The sequence below is a fragment of the Tiliqua scincoides genome, chromosome 1 (genome assembly GCF_035046505.1).
Source record: "Tiliqua scincoides isolate rTilSci1 chromosome 1, rTilSci1.hap2, whole genome shotgun sequence".
NCBI classification, from domain to species: domain Eukaryota; kingdom Metazoa; phylum Chordata; class Lepidosauria; order Squamata; family Scincidae; genus Tiliqua; species Tiliqua scincoides.
The window spans coordinates 20,381,659-20,401,240 of NC_089821.1; the positions used below are offsets into that span (position 1 = coordinate 20,381,659).

General features: G+C 45.3%; 1 protein-coding gene across 1 annotated transcript in view; it reads left to right on the forward strand.

The window, feature by feature from the left end:
• The first annotated feature begins 2,124 nt into the window (after positions 1-2,124).
• Positions 2,125-19,582, forward strand: part of DCAF5 (DDB1 and CUL4 associated factor 5) — a 54,777-nt gene continuing 37,319 nt past the window's right edge. The window contains exon 1 of the mRNA XM_066631500.1: positions 2,125-2,338. Within this exon, the coding sequence (XP_066487597.1) occupies positions 2,125-2,338 (214 nt within the window). The remainder of the gene's footprint in view (positions 2,339-19,582) is intronic.

Consider the following 19,582-nt stretch of genomic DNA (forward strand, 5'->3'; position numbering starts at 1 on the left):
ATTTTGCTGCTGGTGGGGAGTGCAGAGCACTGGCTAAGAGACCAGTGTCATTGGCGCTGGGTCTCAGCACTGGAAGAAAGTGGTCAACGACCCAGCGGTGAGTATCCCCACTGAGTGGCAGGGAGATTTGGGGGCGCAGAGGAGGGCAGAGAGGAGGAGGGTAGGTGGGTGGATCAGGTGAGTGGATCAGCACAAGGGCTGGCACAGATCCAAGTAGACCCATCAGGGCCAGCTGTGCCTGACACAGGTTAAAGGAACTTACCCCAAGTAGACCTGTGGCACCTTCCCTGGCCCCACAGGATACAAAGTGGTGGCCATTTTGGCATTGCTGCACCACTGGGCGTCAGGGAGGGAAAGGATTGGGCCCTTTTTTGAAAGCAACTTGCACTGAAATCAAAGGGACTTATTTCTACGTAGATATGTTTACTTGGTGTGGTGGTGGAAGATATTCAGCAGATAGTGCAGAATGCTACAAAATAATAAGAACAACTGGCCAATATAACTGGGCAGATTCTATAGAAATTCCTTATTAATTACTTTAAAAATAGGAACACTGCAGAAATTTGCCATTAAATTAGAAAAAACAAAAAACACCTGGAAATATTCTTTGAGGAAATGCACTATTCATGAAGGCAAGGCTATACACTATTTATATAGTGTACTACTATAGACAGTAGACAAGTTCTACTGTCAGACTTGTCTCCAGCTAGTGTTTTTTTCTATTTAATTTTTTCCAGCATGCATGGAGCTCTTTTTCTCATCACATTTTGTCATGCATTGGAATGAATTTCTGAGAAGTCCTTTGATGAAGCACCAGAGATTTTTTTTTTTTTTCATCTACCTTTCTTCGGTGATCCAAAACAAAATTATCAGGTTTCCATTGTATCCGTGGGGAATATTATATATATAAGATGATGCCAATGAATGTCTCAGGAGATACATTGGAAACCCCAAAGAGTCAGGAAGCACAAACACTTTTCCCCTGAAGTTCATTCATTCTAACAGGTCTTGCTTGAATAAAGAGATCTGCTCATGTTGATACAGTCAAGAGACAATTAACTTAATTTTCCTTTTCAGTCCTTTTCATTCAGGGAGGAATTGGGGGGGGGGGGCAGCAGCTCTCCTATCAGTTCAAATGAGATGCAAGTCCAGCAGGGCTGCTCCTGGATCAGGAGTGCCTCTCTTATTACGTTTGCACAACTTCATAATGAAGTGTTGCTGTTAACAGTGGATTAGCTGGGTGTGTGTGTGTGCGCGCGTGTGCAAAGCAGTAAGTTTTGCAGGGAGCCTCACCACAGCGTGCAAGGGGTCCCTCCCCCTCCTCTTCGGAGCCATTCCCCAGTGGTGCTCCCCCCGTCCGGAATGGCTCCAAAGGGGAGGGACCCCTTGCACACTGCAGTGAGGCTCCCTGCAAAACTTACTGCTTTGCATCCCCCTCTAGCTACGCCACTGGCTGTTAGTGATTCTGAGGATCTACCAGAAAGGGAAGTCGTTGTGCAAATGCATCCGGCACAGAGCGGGGTTCTCGATCACCCTCTTCTGGCCCCACCCAAGAGAAAGAGATCCAGTGCCTTCCCAGTTTTGCAACCCCTTAAAACCAAAGTGGATCTCATGACTCTGTGATCCCTAGTGGGAAGAAAGGGAGGTACTTCCGCAGATTTGCTTCTTTGGGGGGGAGGGAAGAGGAAAGCAGCTAGTATAAGTTAGGCACCATTAAAGGGGGGGCTGTTAGCAAGCAAGTTAGACAAGAGAACACAGTCCAAACCCCCCCCCCCCGCAGGCTGGCACCCAGATCAACGTTCAGTCCAGCAGCAGGCAGAAGAATCACATTAAGGGAAAGGCGGCAGCTGGAGATCAGCTGCTGCTGCTGCGAGGCTGGGGGAGGAGTTTAAATGGGATCAGGAAGCAACGGAGTGTCTAACACCTCTTCCCCCCACCCCACTGCTATGGCTGGCTAAAGAAAAATCATCATAACCATAACAAGGGAGGCGGGGGGAAGGCAGGGAGCGAGCGAGCGAGGGAGGGAGGGAGGGAGGGAGCAAGCAAGCAAGGGAGGAAGGGAAGGAGGGAGGGAGGAAGGAAGGGGGGTGGTGGTGGTGGGGGAGCAGCTCCAGCAGCACCAGCATGAGCAGGAGGGCTGGCCTGGGGGGCGACATGAGGTCAGTGGTGGGCTTCTTGTCCCAGAGGGGCTTGCAGGGAGACCCCCTGCTCACCCAGGACTTCCAGAGGAGGCGCCTGCGGGGCTGTAGGAACCTCTACAAGAAGGATCTGCTGGGCCACTTCGGCTGTGTCAATGCCATTGAATTCTCCAACAATGGAGGCCAGTGGCTGGTCTCAGGTAAAGCAACCTCCTCCTCTTCCCCCCTTCCTCTGTCTCTCTTCTCCCCCCCCACCCCAGTTTTTATACCCCACTCCTTGCTTTCTCTGCCCCCCACCCCATCATCCCTTGGGATGGGCAGGGATGGAGACACACACACCCCTGATGTGTTTCCCCAAACAGATCTAAAATGGTTGACAGGTTTTAGGGGAGGGGGGTTGTTTTGTGTGTGTCCCCACCCCAAGCCTCCAAATCCTGTTTGTGATGGTCTTCATTGGGGAGGGGGGAGTGTAAGTTTTTTGTTGTCATCGCCCCCCTCCCAGGCAGCATTAACTACAAGGCTTAGAGAAGAAGTAGGAAGGGTTTGGTGTCTTTGGTGTTGTTTTGCCCCATAATAACTGCCTGTTTTGCCTTGATGTCCTGTCTGTGTGTGTTTAGAGTGGCTGGCAACAAAATGGGCAGGCATCCCAGTGACATTGGATAAAAGTCAATGGCCAGAGAGGCTACAGGACCCCCCCCCCAATGGACACCTAATTTTTGGCAATGGGGCTTGCCAAAGATGGGGAGATGGGGTGGATTCTAACGTTATTTACTCCGCTTAAGGGGAGGTGTGTGGTTTGGAAGGGTGAAGGAGGGGGCAGCATTTGGAGATAATTTTTAAATTAGGGGAGAGGGTGGGAGGCTTGAGATGGATTCTAACGTTATTTCACTTCTGGGAGAACGGAGGGGTGGGTGGGTGGTTTGGAAGGATGAAGGAGGGGGCAGCACTTGGGGATACTTTAGGGGGACAGGGTAACTCTTTATTTTGCATAGTGCCTTGTTTTCTAAAGTGGGTGCATATGCTGGTTTCATACCCCCCCCCCACTGGTTTTAATGACACTTGGAAAGGTGTGCAGGGTAGGAGACAGTGAAGCCTAGTGGGGAGGTGGCAGTACTTGGGGACACTTTAGGGGGAGAGTGTGGGGATAATAATAATAATAATAATACAGGTATTTATATACCGCCTTTCTTGGTCGTCAGAGTTCTCCTCAGACTTTAATTCCAGGCGGTTTACATAGGCAGGCTGTTTAAATCCCCATAGGAATTTTTACAATTAAAGACAGGTTCTATCTTCCAAGAACCACTTCTTGGTAATGCTTTATTTCGCATAGTGCCTTGTTTTCTGAAGGGGGTGGTGGTACATGTGCTGGTTTCATTCTCCCCCTCTCTGGTTTTAATGACATGTGAAAAGGAGTGGGGGGGGGGAGACAGTGAAGCCTAGTGGGAAGGGGATACTGAAGGGAAGGGGCAGTGAAGGAGGGGGCAACACTTGGGGACACTTTAGGAAGGGAGAGGGTGAAGGAAATGCTTTATTTTGCATAGTGCCTTGTTTTCTGAAGGGGGAGTGGTGCATGTGCTGGTTTCATTCTCCCCCCCCCCTTATGGTTTTAATGACATGTGGAAAGGAGTGGGGGGAAGACAGTGAAGCCTAGTGGGAAGGGGCAACACTTGGGGACACTTTAAGAGGAGATGGTGAGGGGGACACTTTAGGGGGATAGTGTAATGCTTTATTTTGCATAGTGCCTTGTTTTCTAAAGAGGGGTGCATGTGCTGGTTGCATCCCCTCCCCCGCTTCAATGACATTTGGAAAGGAGTGCAGGGGGGAGAGACAGTGAAGCCTAGTGGGAGGGGGCTGCTGTCAGGTGTTGACGTGAGCTGCTGCCACTGCTGCGACACTGGGAGTGGAGTAGGGAGGAGCCCCTCTGGGCCAGGGAGGGGGGCCAAGGCGACAGCCCCCCCTTGGGCCGCCCCCTCCTGCAGCGTCCTCCCAAGAATGGGCTGAGCGGGCGGGGGGAGGGTGACGGATGTCTCCGCTCCCCTCCCCCCTCCCCTGCGCGGCACCGCTGGGAGCTGGCCAACTCCAGGCCGGGGCTTGAGTGGAAGCTGCAGGCCTCCCTCTCCTTGGGCTCCTCATAGCGACAGGCCTGGGAATCGATGGCCTATTCCGTCCACAGGGAGTGTGGAGGGCGGCACAAGGGTGGCGGCAGCAGCATCTCGCAGTGCCAGCCATGGGCTGAAATGGCCAGACGGGGTGGGGGGGGGAGGGAAGGCCATGGGTGTGTGCAACTGGGAACAGGGCTTCCCTTGCACTTAGCCATGGGGAGGGTGCGGGGGGGGGTCTTGAAAGGTGGCAGTGCTCACCTTCTCCCCCACAAGTGAGGGAGAGAAGGAAGCCCATGCCACGTACACACACGAGTGCGAGCATCCCCCCCCCCCACAACACTCTGTGGTCATTACTCTGGAGCAGGGAGGTGTGGTGGGTGGGAGACAGGTGTGTGTGTGGGGGAGTCTTGACAGGTTGCAGTGCTCTCCTTCTCCCCCACAAGTGAGGCTGAGAAGGAAACCCATGCCACACACAAGAGTGCACGCGCGTGCACACACAACACTCAGGTCATTACTCCAGAGCAGGGAGTTGTGGTGGATAGGAGGCAGCTGTGTGTGGGTGGGTGGGGGGAGTCTTGACCGGTGGCAGTGCTCTCCTCCTCCCCCATAAGTGAGGGTGTGGAGGAAAACCATGCCACATACCCTCAGGAGTGCGTGCGCGCACACGCACACGCACACACACACAGCCCTCTGCGGTACTTACTCCAGAGCAAGGAGGTGTGGTGGATGTGGAGGCAGGTGAGGCAGAGCCTCTCCACCAGCAGGACCTCCAAGAAGAATTTTATTAGGGGGTATAGGAATTATTGTGTGCCCGTTGGGCAAAAAGGCGGGGTATAAATAAATAAATAAATAAAATAATATTACAGAGTTTCTTTTGGGCCCCTTCCCAAGGGGGGGTGAAATAGAATGGAGGGAGTGTGGCTATAGCCAGAATAATTTTCAGGATCTGGGTCTACTGGACTTCCTGATGCAGAGTCTAGGTCTACCTGCCCCATGTGGCATCAGCAGCTAGATACAGTAATTCAGGAAACCAAACACAATCTCTAAAATCTTAAGTATAGAAATTCATTCAGAAAGTTAGCATTATTGTATTTAGGCTCACACTAGAATGGAAAGTGTCCTTTTGTGTATCAGAACTTCTGCAGCTGTATCCCTGAGCTCCTTCATTTTTGATCCACAAGCCAAAGAGCTATTGTAGTAGGCCAGTTTCTTCCCAGACTTGGCACTGTGTTGAGGAGTGCAATGTATGCACTTGTAGCAGCAGCTGCTACCATGTCCACAGTAGTGCCCCCTGCATGTGACGTGGGGGCAGTGAGTCTGGCTGAGACTGGAAAATGTAAACTCCCAGGAAATTTCTGGTGCACCTCCTTTGGCTCCTAGGCCCCCTTTTTTGACCCTGGGCTCCAGTACAAATTATCCCCTTTTACCCCCTCACATGGGCCCTCCCCGCTGGAGTCCTTTGAAAAGTACCACTGCCGTTTGAGGTGTGCAAGCACACACAACACATGCATGTGTACGCCTGGGTTGTGTGTGCTTGCAAACCTCACATGGCTGTGGTGCTCTTCAAAGAACTCCAGTGGGGAGGCTCTTCCTCACCGGCCTCCATATCCCACCACACGTCCCTGATATGGAGTAATTATCACAACCCAGTGGTCTACTTCCTATCTCTAGTGTGGGTTAGAATCTGCACTTCAGAACCACAAATGTGTGTAAATAGACTGGGTCGAAAAAGAAACTCCCTCTTTAACTCCTTCAGACTTGGGAATGCAACAGTCGCTGAAGTGTGCTAAGTGGGACAGGTTGAGTATCCCTTATCCACACTGCTTGGAATGGGAAGGTGCATGGATTTTGGACTTGTCTGGATTTTGGAATAAGTTCGTAAAGATAATGAGAAAAGCTTCCTCTTGTTGCCCATATCACTGTCTGGTGGCCTTTTTGACATTTTTCAGTAGTGTTTGTACATGCACACACCACAGAGCAGTACCTGTGTTGTTGGCATCCTTCAGTCTTGGAAGACTATGGTGTCACACTCTGAATGGTGGTCCTGGAACAGAGTGTCCTCTCCAGTGCACAAAGCCTGGGTAAAGTAGGTATGGAGCATAGGCTGTTACCCATGCAGCAAATCCCCTCTCCACATCGCTGAAATGGTCCAATGGAAAGGCAGAGGCCAGTACAGTTGGTTCCAGCGGCGTCGCAGGAGTTGCCAGAACATGACTGTGTTCAGCCATGAACTGCCTCAGGGACTCCAGCTCCGGATCTTGCCTCGACGTTGACTCCTGAAGCCTTTTCCATAACTGGATGTAGCCACAAGGCAGTGGAGGTTTGGGATCAGAGTTTTCCTTCTCTCAGATGAGCTGCCTTCCCAGGCTGACGAGTCCCATCTACCTGGTGGCTGTTTAGTCGCCTCTTATGACAAGTACAGCCAAACTGAGGGCCTATTCTTATCCCCAGCCCCCAGGGGAAACCTGTGTTGTAGGTATATTGGAACAAGACCTTTTAGTGTTCATACTACAGTAAGTTTTTGAAAGAAGTTTTGGACAAAAATTCTGGACAAAAAAGGACAAAAAGTCTGGATTTTTGGATGTCCAGGTAAGGGGTAATCTACCTGTAACTAATTGGTCTTCAGTGAGCTGACATACACAATGTATACCTATGTGCTGCTCTTTAGTATTCAAGGCTTGCTGTTTTTCCCAATTTGTGAATCCCACAATCCTTCAAGTAAACAGGCAAAGGAGAACATTTGGCACTCATCTCTTTAAGTTGGTGAAGTCAGTGTTTCAGAAGAAACATGTATAACATGTCCAGACTTTCTATTTATCATTGCTATTGAATTTAATGTACACAACATACCTAATTAATGTACCTAACATACTTTATTACACACTGTGAGAGGTCACTATTTCCATTTTTATAGATGAGTAATTGGGGCTGTTGTAAGTAATTTGCCCAAGCTACCTGCTGTCCTCAATTGAAGAATAGCCTTGAAACCTGGGTTCAAAGACTAACTGTATCCACTACACTGCACTGCCTTTTTCAGGGATATGGTTCGTCAGAAATCATCTTCCTCAATCTCAATGACTGTGTTTGCTATTACTATGCTAATTATGCCATATGATTTGAAAGAGTTTTAACTTAGGCTTCTCAACAGATTTTAATATTTCATTAACCTGGCTTTGAAATGATTGTGTCAATATATTTATGTGCTGTAAAAGACTTGCAGCCTATGTGTGTCTACTCAGAAGTCCCTTTATAATCAATTGGGCTTACTCTTAAGTAAGTGTGAATAGGATTGCAGCCTAAAGCTACAATTCTGTGGGCTTACTTTAGAGTAAGTCCCATTGAACACTGTGGAACTTGTGAGTAAACCTATATAGGATTGCACTGTTAGTGAAAAGACTGTTGTGAAAGTAGATGGTATGCTTGCTATTTGAAAGAAAAACCATTTTAAATATTGTTTCATCAAATTTTAGTGTCCTCTTGAATTTATGGACCAATGGGGGAAGGGGTGTCAAAATGCCAAAATTCTGTTAAATCCAAATGCATTGAAATCTATAGAGGTGCACATGCAGAAAATGACTAGTTTTTAACTTAGTTTCTGAAGTCTGTCAAATCAAGGGCTCGCTGTATTTCTTATTGGCAACAGCACACCAGAGCCAAAATGTTGTAAAATAAACAAGGCCCAGCAATATTGTAGAAGATCAAGGTTTAGAAAAGTGCACTGAGATTGATTTCAACTAAATCCCTCTTGCTCTGAGCAGCTTCTAGAAAGATAGCTGTAGTAATGTTAGTAATGAAAGAAAAGTGGCAGGGGTTTTTGTCCTCAAAATGTGGCAGGGGTTGGAAGGAGCTAGTATATTGTCTCCAGTATAGTGATTTGTCCTGTTCAGTCCTGTTCATCCTTCTGTAATGAATTGGGATATAAGCTTTTAAAATCTGTGTTAAAATATAACAGAATATTAAACTATTCACTGCCTATTTCTGTATTATCCAAAGACTGATTTACTGAGATGAGTTAAAGGATACACTGTAATAATATGTAGGTGATATTCTCTGAGCTACTGTTTCCAGAGTTGGGGTGGATGAGCTGCTTCAGTGTGTCTGCTGGCCCTAGGAGTTGAAAGATGATTAATTGGGGAAATACGGTTTTACCCAGCATAGAATAATATGCAAGACTGGCCCTGATACAAAACTTTATGAATTCATACATAGTGGAGGCATATCAAGTCAGTATTGTAAATGCAAAAAGTGTCAGAATGGTGTTGGAGAACCAGCAGCCATTCATATAGTTGGTGTTTAATATTTCAAACGTATTGGCAAAACATGCTTTGATAACATTCAATCAAGGCAGAGTGATTTTAACATTTTAAATAGTTGTCTTAAAATTGTCCATTAAGATATTCAAAGGGCACTTTGCTGTCAGTCAGATTTGATTAACCTGCATGGGGGACTGGGCTTTTCTTGTGGTACACCTCTTCTTCCCCCCCTCCCCCCATCTCAGTGAATGATGCGTTGAGGAGACTGTGTCTTTCTTCTCTTAAAAGTTGCTCAAGACACTTGTTCTCCCAAGCATTTAGCTTCTGAGTTCTGTGCTGCTGGAGTCTCTACTATTTTAAGTATAACTCGATTTTATTGTAAATTGTTTTTATACTTCTGTTAGTTACCTTTGGACTATTTAGTGAAAGGTGAAATAAAAATATGTTGTGGCTGTTTCCTGTGTAGTTGCAGGCAGTTATTCTATAGCTTTCTGGTCTGGTCCTGAATAAATGTGAGATTATAAATGCATTGTAAATTCTTTAAACTTTACTGGTAGGTACTTCAACAACAAAAGATATCTACTACAAAAAGAGACTTACATCATTTTGGGGGGTTATTATGGTAAAAACAGGGCAAATACACTAGCTTTAGACTGGATAAACTTCCCCTCCTAGAGTGGCTGTCAACAGCTTTTTTTCAACTGCGCAGTACTGTGACAAACATTTTCTACACAATTGCCAAAAGTGTTGGAACCTTGTCCTCTCTTGCAAGTCCAGCCATGTGACAATTCTCTTGCAGTACCTACAGTCTTCCCATCTATTTTATCAAGCACAAACTTCTTATCTTTAACTGTAAAGTTTTCCATGGTCTTTTCCCACCTTATTCTCTGTCCTTATTTGCTCACATTTACCACTGTCAGCTAACTGAAATTTGCTCTATTTGAACTGGAAGTGTTCTCTATTGCTGTCTATGCCTAGAATGCCCTCCCAGAACACTGTCATAGTACCCCTCAGACAACTTTTAATCCCTTCTCAGAACCCATTTTTCCCCCATTATGTCTTTACAACCCCTTAAACTTCATCCCAACTGGACTATATAAATTCATATTTATCCCTAGTTACTTTAGGGTTCCTTACCTTATCTTAGACATACTCTACGTATCTTCTCTTACTGTTCTTTGCCCTTGTTCTTCCTTCCCTCTGATGTCTCCCCTACTGTTGAAACATAGATTGTAAACTCCTTGGGGCAGAACCTCATACTTGTGCCGAATTAACAGAGTTGTTTGGTTCCTGAACTTGTTGCTGCCAGGTGCTTTATTCTTAAGATACACATTTGGAAAAACCATTGGATCAGGTGCATCTTTAGAAATGTATGTGGGCATCTATGTCATAAGTAACCCTCGGAGTCTAGGGAAAGGCTAGAAACTGCTATCTTATGCAAAATGTATAAAGACTCCAAATGTGGAAACTGTTCCTAAATTTGCAGTGCTCTGTATGCTAGAAAGCGTACGTGAGCAATGGCAAAAATTCATTGCTAGCCCGTGGCATTGATACTGATTTAATTTTTTTCCTGATGTCATCTTAAGCCCTCTACTTTCTGTAGGCAGATGTTGTATATGTCCTAATTAAATTGTGTGAATATTGTGAATATTGTATTGTATTGGCAACCTTCAGTCTCGAAAGACTATGGTATTGCGCTCTGAAAGGTGGTTCTGGCACAGCGTCTAGTGTGGCTGAAAAGGCCAATCAGGGAGTGACAATCCCTTCCACAACGGGAGCAAGTGCAGTCTGTCCCTGGTCTGTCTCCCTGGCTATGGGCCTTCCTTCTTTGCCTCTTAGCCTCAGACTGTTGGCAAAGTGTCTCTTCAAACTGGGAAAGGCCATGCTGCACAGCCTGCCTCCAAGCGGGCCGCTCAGAGGCCAGGGTTTCCCACTTGTTGAGGTCCATCCCTAAGGCCTTCAGATCCCTCTTGCAGATGTCCTTGTATCGCAGCTGTGGTCTACCTGTAGGGCGCCTTCCTTGCACGAGTTCTCCATAGAGGAGATCCTTTGGGATCCGGCCATCATCCATTCTCACGACATGACCAAGCCAACGCAGGCGTCTCTGTTTCAGCAGTGCATACATGCTAGGGATTCCAGCTCGTTCCAGGACTGTGTTGTTTGGAACTTTGTCCTGCCAGGTGATGCCGAGGATGCATCGGAGGCAGCGCATGTGGAAAGCGCTCATTTTCCTCTCCTGTTGTGAACGAAGAGTCCATGACTCGCTGCAGTACAGAAGTGTACTCAGGACGCAAGCTTTGTAGACCTGGATCTTGGTATGTTCCGTCAGCTTCTTGTTGGACCAGACTCTCTTTGTGAGTCTGGAAAACGTGGTAGCTGCTTTACCGATGCGCTTGTTTAGCTCGGTATATATATTGTTCAATAAATTATGTGAATAGGCTGTCTTCTTTTCACTCTTGACCCTCTTACTTGGATCCGGAATTCTGTTCCCAGGGTTTTCTCTTGCTAGCAAATGTGTCTACAGGTGGAGCCTATTATCTGCGTTAGTTCCATTCCATGACTAGGCTCAATTAACAAACGCATTGTGCTAAATTCCATAGAGTTACGCAAAAACACTGTAGCCTGACACTTCCAGATGGAAGGAAACTAAGGCAGCTGTTATCAATCCCCTCCCCTCTGCACCGTACTCAGCCCTCCCCATTGCCAGCTGCCCTCTTTCTTTCACAGTTGGGATGCTGAGCTTTTAAGAGTCCAGCCCTATGCTTTTCTACTCAGAAGAAAGCCCCATACCAGACAATGGGGCTTACTCCCAGGAAAGTGTGGAGAGGATTGTAAATCTCATGCTTTGCTTGGTGGGAAGGCTTGCTTGTGTCCGTGATAGCCTGCACCATGGGGGGGGGGGTGTTGCTTGTGTGGGTGATTACCAGTACTATCTAGGGGGGGGGGATTTGGCAAACACTCCCTGGGTTTTTTAAAGCAATCAGCTCTGTTGCTATCACATCTGCCCGTGAGTGTACAGGCATGCGCTCCACCTTGCTGCATGTGTTCTGGCTACAGAGACTTTCAGCCCCCCCTTCCCCTCCTCAGCCTCTTTGCTGGCTCAGGGGCTCCAGGAGTGTTACTGTTCCTTTGCAAGGAGAACCTCTTCCGGGGCTATTTCCCTGCCTAGGCGAGGCAGAGCCTTTTTGCAGTGTTTTGGGCTGCCTGGAAATGGAGCCAGACGCCAGACACCAGTGCAGGACAAAGGAGGCAAAGGTGTGTGTGACTTTCAGTTCTTCCTCCCCATTATTGCTGAGATAAATCTATAGATAAAAAAATCTGTGGATAAATAGGCTGTACCTGTATATCCAGCAGTCTCTCTCTCACTTCTTGACTCTTCCTTCCCTGGTTGAGTTCCTCAAAGCTTTCTTACTCTTGCCTATAAACCTTTCCTTTGGTTTTCTCTTTCTGTCTTACAAGACAGCATGGCTGAAATACTGCACACACTTTGCAGAGAATAAATGCCATTGAACCCAATAGGACTTGCTCCTGAGTAGACATTAACACAGAATTGTACTAGGCAATGGTTTTCTTAGAATCAATCTAGTAATACATTAATAGTGAATGTGCAGTGCAGGATTTTGTGTAATTTTGAATGAACAAGGATACCAAGGGTGTAGATTCTTTTTATGGACCAACACAACTACCTGTTGTGTATGTATGTGTGCAATCTTTATTTTTAAAAAGTCTCTTGTAATACCTTAAAGGGAAACATTTCAGTCTAGGCCAGGGGTCTCCAAACCCTGGCCCGGGGGCCAGATGCGGCCCACAGTTAGCCTCTTTCCGGCCTGCGGCCAACCTCTTGTCCCCTGAAAGCCTCTGGCCCACTCAACTGAACAAGACCAGAACTGTGCTCTGATTGTGTCTGGAGGGTTTTCTGAGGGCCAGAGAAGTTGAATGAATGAGCGCATTCATTCATTTATTCACTCATCCAAGTTCCATCTCTAATTTATTTAAATTTTATATTTAAATTTTTTTTCTCGCCCTCCACACCACACCAGATTTTCAATAGGGCCCTCTGGCCAAAAAGTTTGGAGACCCCTGGTCTAGGCTTTTGTGGAGTACAGTCCATCAGATGCGGGTTGTAAATGAGGGAGTTAAAGGGGTATTGGGTGGTAGAGGTACAGGCAGTGACCATTATTATGCAAAGTATGGTGAGCTTCACAAAGACAGTAATGGCAGATAAAGTAGTCTTCCTGGCTGGGCTGAGTTAATTAACTCAAGTACTGAGACGGGAATAATGGTACCTTATTAGAGTCTAAATAGGTAGAGCCAATCCTGTGGACCGAATGATTAAAATGGTTGCCCTATAGCTGATGACTATTCTTAATTGTGAAGCTAAGTTGTTTATCATATGAAAAGAGATGGGAAACCCTTCTCTTTGTGCTTGAGTAAACAGGTATAATCAAACATCCTGACAAATGCTAATTCAGCAGTTTCATGCCAAAAGTCTTTGTTTGAAGTTCCTTCCTCGTAAAACAGTGACTCAGGTCAGTGGTGGAGTGTCATGGGAGACTGAAGTGTTCCCCCACTGGCTTCTGAATGTTATGTTTTATATTAATTAGTGTATTTATCCTTTTGCAAAGGACAAACCCATCAGGTCCTGTGTAGGCAGTAAAATAATACATCCTATTGGGCACTAAGCAACAGAATGAGCCCCTAATGGTACAGCTATGATATTACCTGAATGAATATGGGGTCAGAACTGGCATCTGGATTTGTTATAGGCTCTAGCCTCTATCATGTGGCCTGTTGTTGGTTAGTAGATGGAAGTAGGGCTGCCTATAAGCAAACCCAGGCATACCACCCAAGACCTGTGAGTACAAAGTGTCATTGTCCAGGATGGACTATAGATTATTAGTATGTGTTAGTGGCTCTAGTTGGGAGCTGTAGGTGACAGCCACTGGTGTTCTGTCTTTCTCTTGTAGGTTATTCCTGGGTATCAGTCTGGTCTTGCCAATCTGTCTTTTCACTTTAGTGGGTGGATATTATAATTTTAGGAGCATCTGGTACTTTGCAGGGAATGAAGCCCTATTTGATAAACTGGAACAAATGTACAGTAGTTGCAGGACTTAGCTGTAGACAGTGGATATTGTAGTGTGTTCTGGGTGGAAGCTGGAAGCATGTAGATGGATGTAATAGTCTATGAATATAAGATGGTCCTTAAGGGTCCAGAAAGTGAACCTGTTATGCTGACAGTTCTAGGTTCAAACTGATGGCAGGGAAAGTTGTTGGTCCTGGTGGTCCTGACTGTCTCCCATCCTTTTTAAACCTATTTTTTCCTTTCTGTGTATGTGTGTAGTAATTGCTTTCTCTCACTCTGCCTGCAAACTGTGGATGACACTCCTGGCCCCTGATAACAGAACTGGAGTCCACAAAAGCTAATACTACAATGCATTTGTTAGTCTTCAAGGTGCTACAAGATTCTTGTAGCTCTCTCTATAGAGTTCTGTCAATGAAACTGTAGTTCTTAATGTTCAAAAACTATATGTTGCTTGCTTATTCTTTGCTTAGGACCAACTGAAATGTTAAAACCTGAGTTTGGCTTACGGATTCATTTTCAATGGGTGTCTTTACTCATTTTTTTTATCTTGCTTTCCTAAGATGTTCCACACAAACAAGTCAAACAAAATACTTTAAATTCTTGTTCTCAATGGGAGGGGATTTAAAATTGGGAGTTGTCTTGATCTTGAAACATGAGCGCATGCTTCTGCTTCTGAAATGTTTCTGTGCATGAAAATATTGTTTCTCATAGTTCCTTGTCAAGGGAATCCTTGTGTATTTCTGTATGAAGATATCAGAGTTCCTGCTCTTCTTTCCATCCCTCTCATTTTGCTTCTAGCACTGAAAGAGGGGTGCCAATTGATTGTGTAGTTGAGAAGTGAGGCACTTGCTTTGGCAGAACTCCTTTTAAAAGTTACAAAATCATTTTTCCTTGTAAATCCAGACTTATTTTAAACATTTCTCTCTCACCTGGTGACCTCCTGTTACTGAAGTTCTGGGCATTTATGCAGTGGTCCTTCAATAATACCTTTCAGTTCAACATCCAGCTCTTTGGACTTCACTTGTTCTCTTTAAAGTTAATAGACTTGCATGTTCCCCTTCAGGAACTCTTTGCAGTTCTTCTGTTATGACTGCAATGAATGAATGAAATATGTCTGAATAGCAAATATCAAAGATATTACTTGCACCCTCAACTTTTAAGATTGTGAGCTTTCTGGGAAAATAATTCTTTGCATGATATCAGGCTCATAGGTTGCATTTTATATTTCTAAATTACAGTTAATCCCATTTTGATTAAAATATTTTAGGAAGGAATGGCACCAAGTAGGGTTTCAGCAGGGCCCAGAAGTCTTTCCTTGTATCAGCTGGAAGCTCTTTTTTAAATCTTCAGAACATGCTGTCTTTATACTTTCAAACATAGCCTCTGCAGCTATGAAATACAGAGCCATTCTAAAATGTTCTTGGAGAAATAAAATCCAAGAGTGCTGGCTCTGGGAAAAGGGAGGACAAGCCCTCTTGCTCAGAGTTACTTGTGGAGGTTCTAATTGCAAATAATATAAGTGCAATTAGACAATAAGACAAGTGCAAATAAGTGCATCTGAAGTCATTCTACCTGTGTTGTTACTTTGTTTTGCTTGCTGCCCACTTTAGTCTATTTCTTGTTGGTTTCCATTGCCATGCTTTCTAGACCTAATAGTCACAATTCCTAGTAAAGGAGTAAAAGTATTAAGAAACAGGTTATACACTATAAGGATCTATTTTTGTGTGGATAGCAAACAGTTGTTATGTGTTTGTTTCAAATATTAATAATGTTTTACATCTAGATCAACTTCCTTTCCATTTTATGTATGACTGAAATGAGATTAGCTTGGGGGAGGGGTGAGAGAGCCCATAACAAATGTACTCGTAATACAGAGCCTATCTTTGCAGTTCTCATTGCATGTACTTAATAGCATAGTGCAGGTTCCAGGCTTCTGGTTTCTGCATGGCTGAGAACCAAATGGTGGTAAACATCAGACTTCTATGCAGTGCGAGGTTATCGGTAGGAGATTGGAAAGTAACTCTAGAATAATTATGCACATTCTGATATAGAAATTAAGTACTACTCAAATCTGAGATTGATACTAAATTTCAAAGAGGCTTCCATCTGTGTGTGTTTTGTCCTAATAAAGCAATGGATACATTTGACAAAATTTGCAGTGCAGAAGGCTGTCCGAGATTGTTGATCCCAGGCTTTGAGGGAGTGATGTCATTGGATACCAAGTAATAATTCATGGAGCAGCAGAGGCTAGTCTGTGCTTTGTTCTGATTTGTTTGGGGCAAAAGAATATGGCACTGCCAGCTACTCTGAAAGGGACAAAAATGTTGACTGTCCTCTTGCACCTGTGAAGGACTTGCTCTTCTGTTAGCAATTTGGGGGCCTGCAAGTCTATATATAATGAGGGCATGTTGAAAGCATTTATGCATTCAGTCTTTTTTGCTTGACTGGTGAAAAATATAAAATCAAAACTTCTGTGGGTGTAATAATGTTAGGGGTGAGTTTGCTTGGTTGTAAACCATGTAGACAGTTCAGAAGCCTACTGAAGAATATATTTTTTATATGTTAAATAATTTTTCTTATTATGAATTCCTGATTCCTTAAGAGATGTAGTTATAGTCTGTTTTTTGAGCACATGGCTGAAACAGGTCAATCAAGTTCTTGGAAAGCATGAGTCTTGCACCCCAGTTCCAAGTCTTGTTGATCTGCAGTGATTTTAAGGGTACAGTCTTCAGTACAGTATACTTACTTGGTTGGAAGTACAGGTACAGCCTATTTATCCATGGATTTTTTTATCTATAGATTTGTCTCAATGAGAATGGGGGGGGGGGGAGAACCAAAAGTCACACTCACCTTTGCCCTGCACTGGCATCTGGCTCCATTTCCAGGCAGCCCAAAACACTGCAAAAAGGCTCTGCCTCGCCCAGGCAGGGAAATAACCCTGGAGCCCTGGAAGAGGTTCCCCTTGCAGAGGAACAGTAACACTCCTGGAGCCCCTGAGCCAGCAAAGAGGCTGAAGAAGGGAAGGGGGTGCTGAAAATCTCTGTAGCAGAACACATGCAGCAAGGTGGAGCGTGCTTGTGCTTGTGCTTGTGCTTGTGCTTGTGCTTGTGCTTGTGCTTGTGCTTGTGCTTGTGCTTGTGCTTGTGCTTGTGCTTGTGCTCTCTCTCTCTCTCTCTCTCTCTCTCTCTCTCTCTCACACACACACACACACACACACACACACACACACACACAGGGGCAGGTGTGGTAGCAACAGAGGGGATTGCTTTAAAAAACCCAGGGAGTGTTTGCCAAATTCCCCCCCCCCCATTGAGATAGTGCTGGCAATCACCAGCACAAGCAAACCCCCCCCCCATGGTGCAGGCTATCACGGACACAAGCATGCCTTCCCACCAAGCAAAGCCTGAGATTTAGCCTACAATCCTCTCCACACTTTCCTGGGAGTAAGCCCCATTGTCTGGAATGGGGCTTACTTCTGAGTAAAAAAGCATAGGGCTGGACTCTTAAAAGATCAGCATCCCAACTGTGAAAGAAAGAGGGCAGCTGGCAATGGGGAGGGCTGAGTACGGTGCAGAGGGGAGGGGATTGATAATAGCTGCCTTAGTTTCCTTCCATCTGGAAGTATCAGGCTGCAGTGTTTTTGCGTAACTCTTTGGAATTTAGCACAATGTGTTTTTTGTTAATCACACCGAGTCACAGAACAGAACTAATGCCGTAAAGAGGCTCCACCTGTACTATTAAAACAGATTTGCTTCTTAATGCCTATACCTATTTCTTGGTGACAAGTATATTTGCTTGAGATTAAAAACTCAATGCTAAATTTTGAATTTGCAGCCTCTCAATTAGCTAAACGTTATAAGCAGTGGCGTAGCTAGCAGGGGGCAAGGGGCAGGCTGCCTTGGTTGCCACACTCAGGGCGGATGACATGACTAGTGACCAAAATCGCAAAAAATCATAGTTGTTAGGTTCATGTTATATATTTGATGTGTAATTTCCAGAAGAATACAATGAAACTGGAATGAAATACTTCTCTGTCAAAAGTTATGGCCAAAAAACTAGAAAACAAAAATACAATCATCCTATGTAACAAAAAGTAGATTTTCTTAACTCAAAATGGACCAGTGAGACTGGTTGTTCGAAGAGCCAATGAGATGATGTTATGACACAGCATGGCACCGATAAGATGTAGTTATCAGTCAGCTACCTTTTCCATGCATCAAAACTAATGCTTGAACTCCTATTCAGTTGTGTGTCATCAAGTTGGCTACTGTTTTTTGTTTGTTACTGATTGGTTGGGTGATCTGCACTGTTCTGTAGTAAAATAAAGTTAATGGGGGTGACACCAACCCTAGTGATACCACTGGTGGGAAGGTTGGGTATTGTTGGTTACTGGCTTAGGTGACTTTTAAAGTGGAATCTAAATGTTCATGGTGGACTATAGTCTATCAGTGGTTATTAACCATGATGTCTACATTGAACCTCCAGATGCTGTAGTACTGAGCATATATGGTATACCTCACTGCAGATGTAAACCAGAGGCGATGTGTAATGTGCAGCCTCCTGATTTTAGAAGTGGACTACCTCAGAATGCCAGATGCAAGGGAGGGCACCAAGATGCAGGTCTCCTGTTATGTGCTCCCTGAGGTATCGGTGGGCCTCTGTGAGATGCAGGAAGCTGGACTAGAAGGGCCTATGGCCTGATCAAGCGGGGCTCTTCTTAGGTTCTTATCTCATTTCATACAGCAGGCCAAATAGTATCTATGATTCCTGCTGAGGGCCGGAAGTGACATCATTAAGCAGGTGATGACCAGATATAAGTTTCACTTAGAAACTCCTTAGCTGTAAATGGCTGAAAAGAAAATACACAAATCTTGACCATATTTTCAAGATACTGGAGAGCCAAAGTATCATGTGGGCTGCCCTTTCATCAGTGACACCTTGGCACACCTTGGTAGCCAAAAGCAGCTGATGGTAGTGCTGGGAGAGCCTGAGGACTGGATAGAGAGCTTCTACAGGCTGCATCTGTCTCATGGGCCATAGGTTTGACATCCCTGACACAGACCATATTAAGCCTTTATTTCTGAGGGCAAAGTACCTCTTTTTCAGAAATGTGACAGGGAAAACCAGCCTCAGTGGCCCTGATCTGTACTGTATCTGTAAATGCACCACAGCAGATTGTGAGGTAGATCTTCGGTTTCTAGTGTTAGCACTCTTTACCCTTACACTTGAACACTGAGGAAAATAAGTTACTTTGCCTCCAACTGATATTAAAGTATGCATTTGACAAAACTTTCTTCAGTCTGCAAATAAAGATCATAAAGTTATTACAAGATTTTCAATGTCTAGCTCACCTGTCATAAGACCTCATGACCAAAGATAATAGTTTAAAGCAAGATATGTATGTGCAGCATGGTGGTCCTGTTTTCTCTTAAGGAGGAGGATTTTAAATAATAAGCTGAAGAAAGAAAATTGATCCGTTTTTCTTAAGAGTGCTCTTGGACAGAGTTCCCAGTGAGTGGGAAATCTGAGAACCACATATAGGCATGCCACGCATCCATGGGGGTTCTGTCCAGAACCACTCCACGGATAACCGAATCTGCGGATATGGGGGGATGCCCCCACCTTCCAGAGGCGAACTATGCTCCCCTTGCTTCCAGAAGGTGTTCTGAGCCCTGCAGAGGCCGCATGCATCCACCCACAGCCTCTATGGGCCCCAGAGTGACTGTTACAGGAGGGCTTCCACAGACCCCAGAATGCCTTGGGGCCCAATCCTACCCAACTTTCTAGTGCTGATATAGCTGAAGTGCAGCCCTGAAGTAAGAGAGCAAAATTTCCTTTACCTTGAGGAGGCCTCTGTGAGTGTTCCTCCACCACATAATCTATTGGCACAGCTGCATCAGCCCTGGAAAGTTGGATAGGATTGGCCCCTTAAGGCAGTAAAAATGTCACATAAAACTGGAAGTTTCTCTGTAACAGTCATTCTGAGGCCCGCAGAGGCTGCCTGTA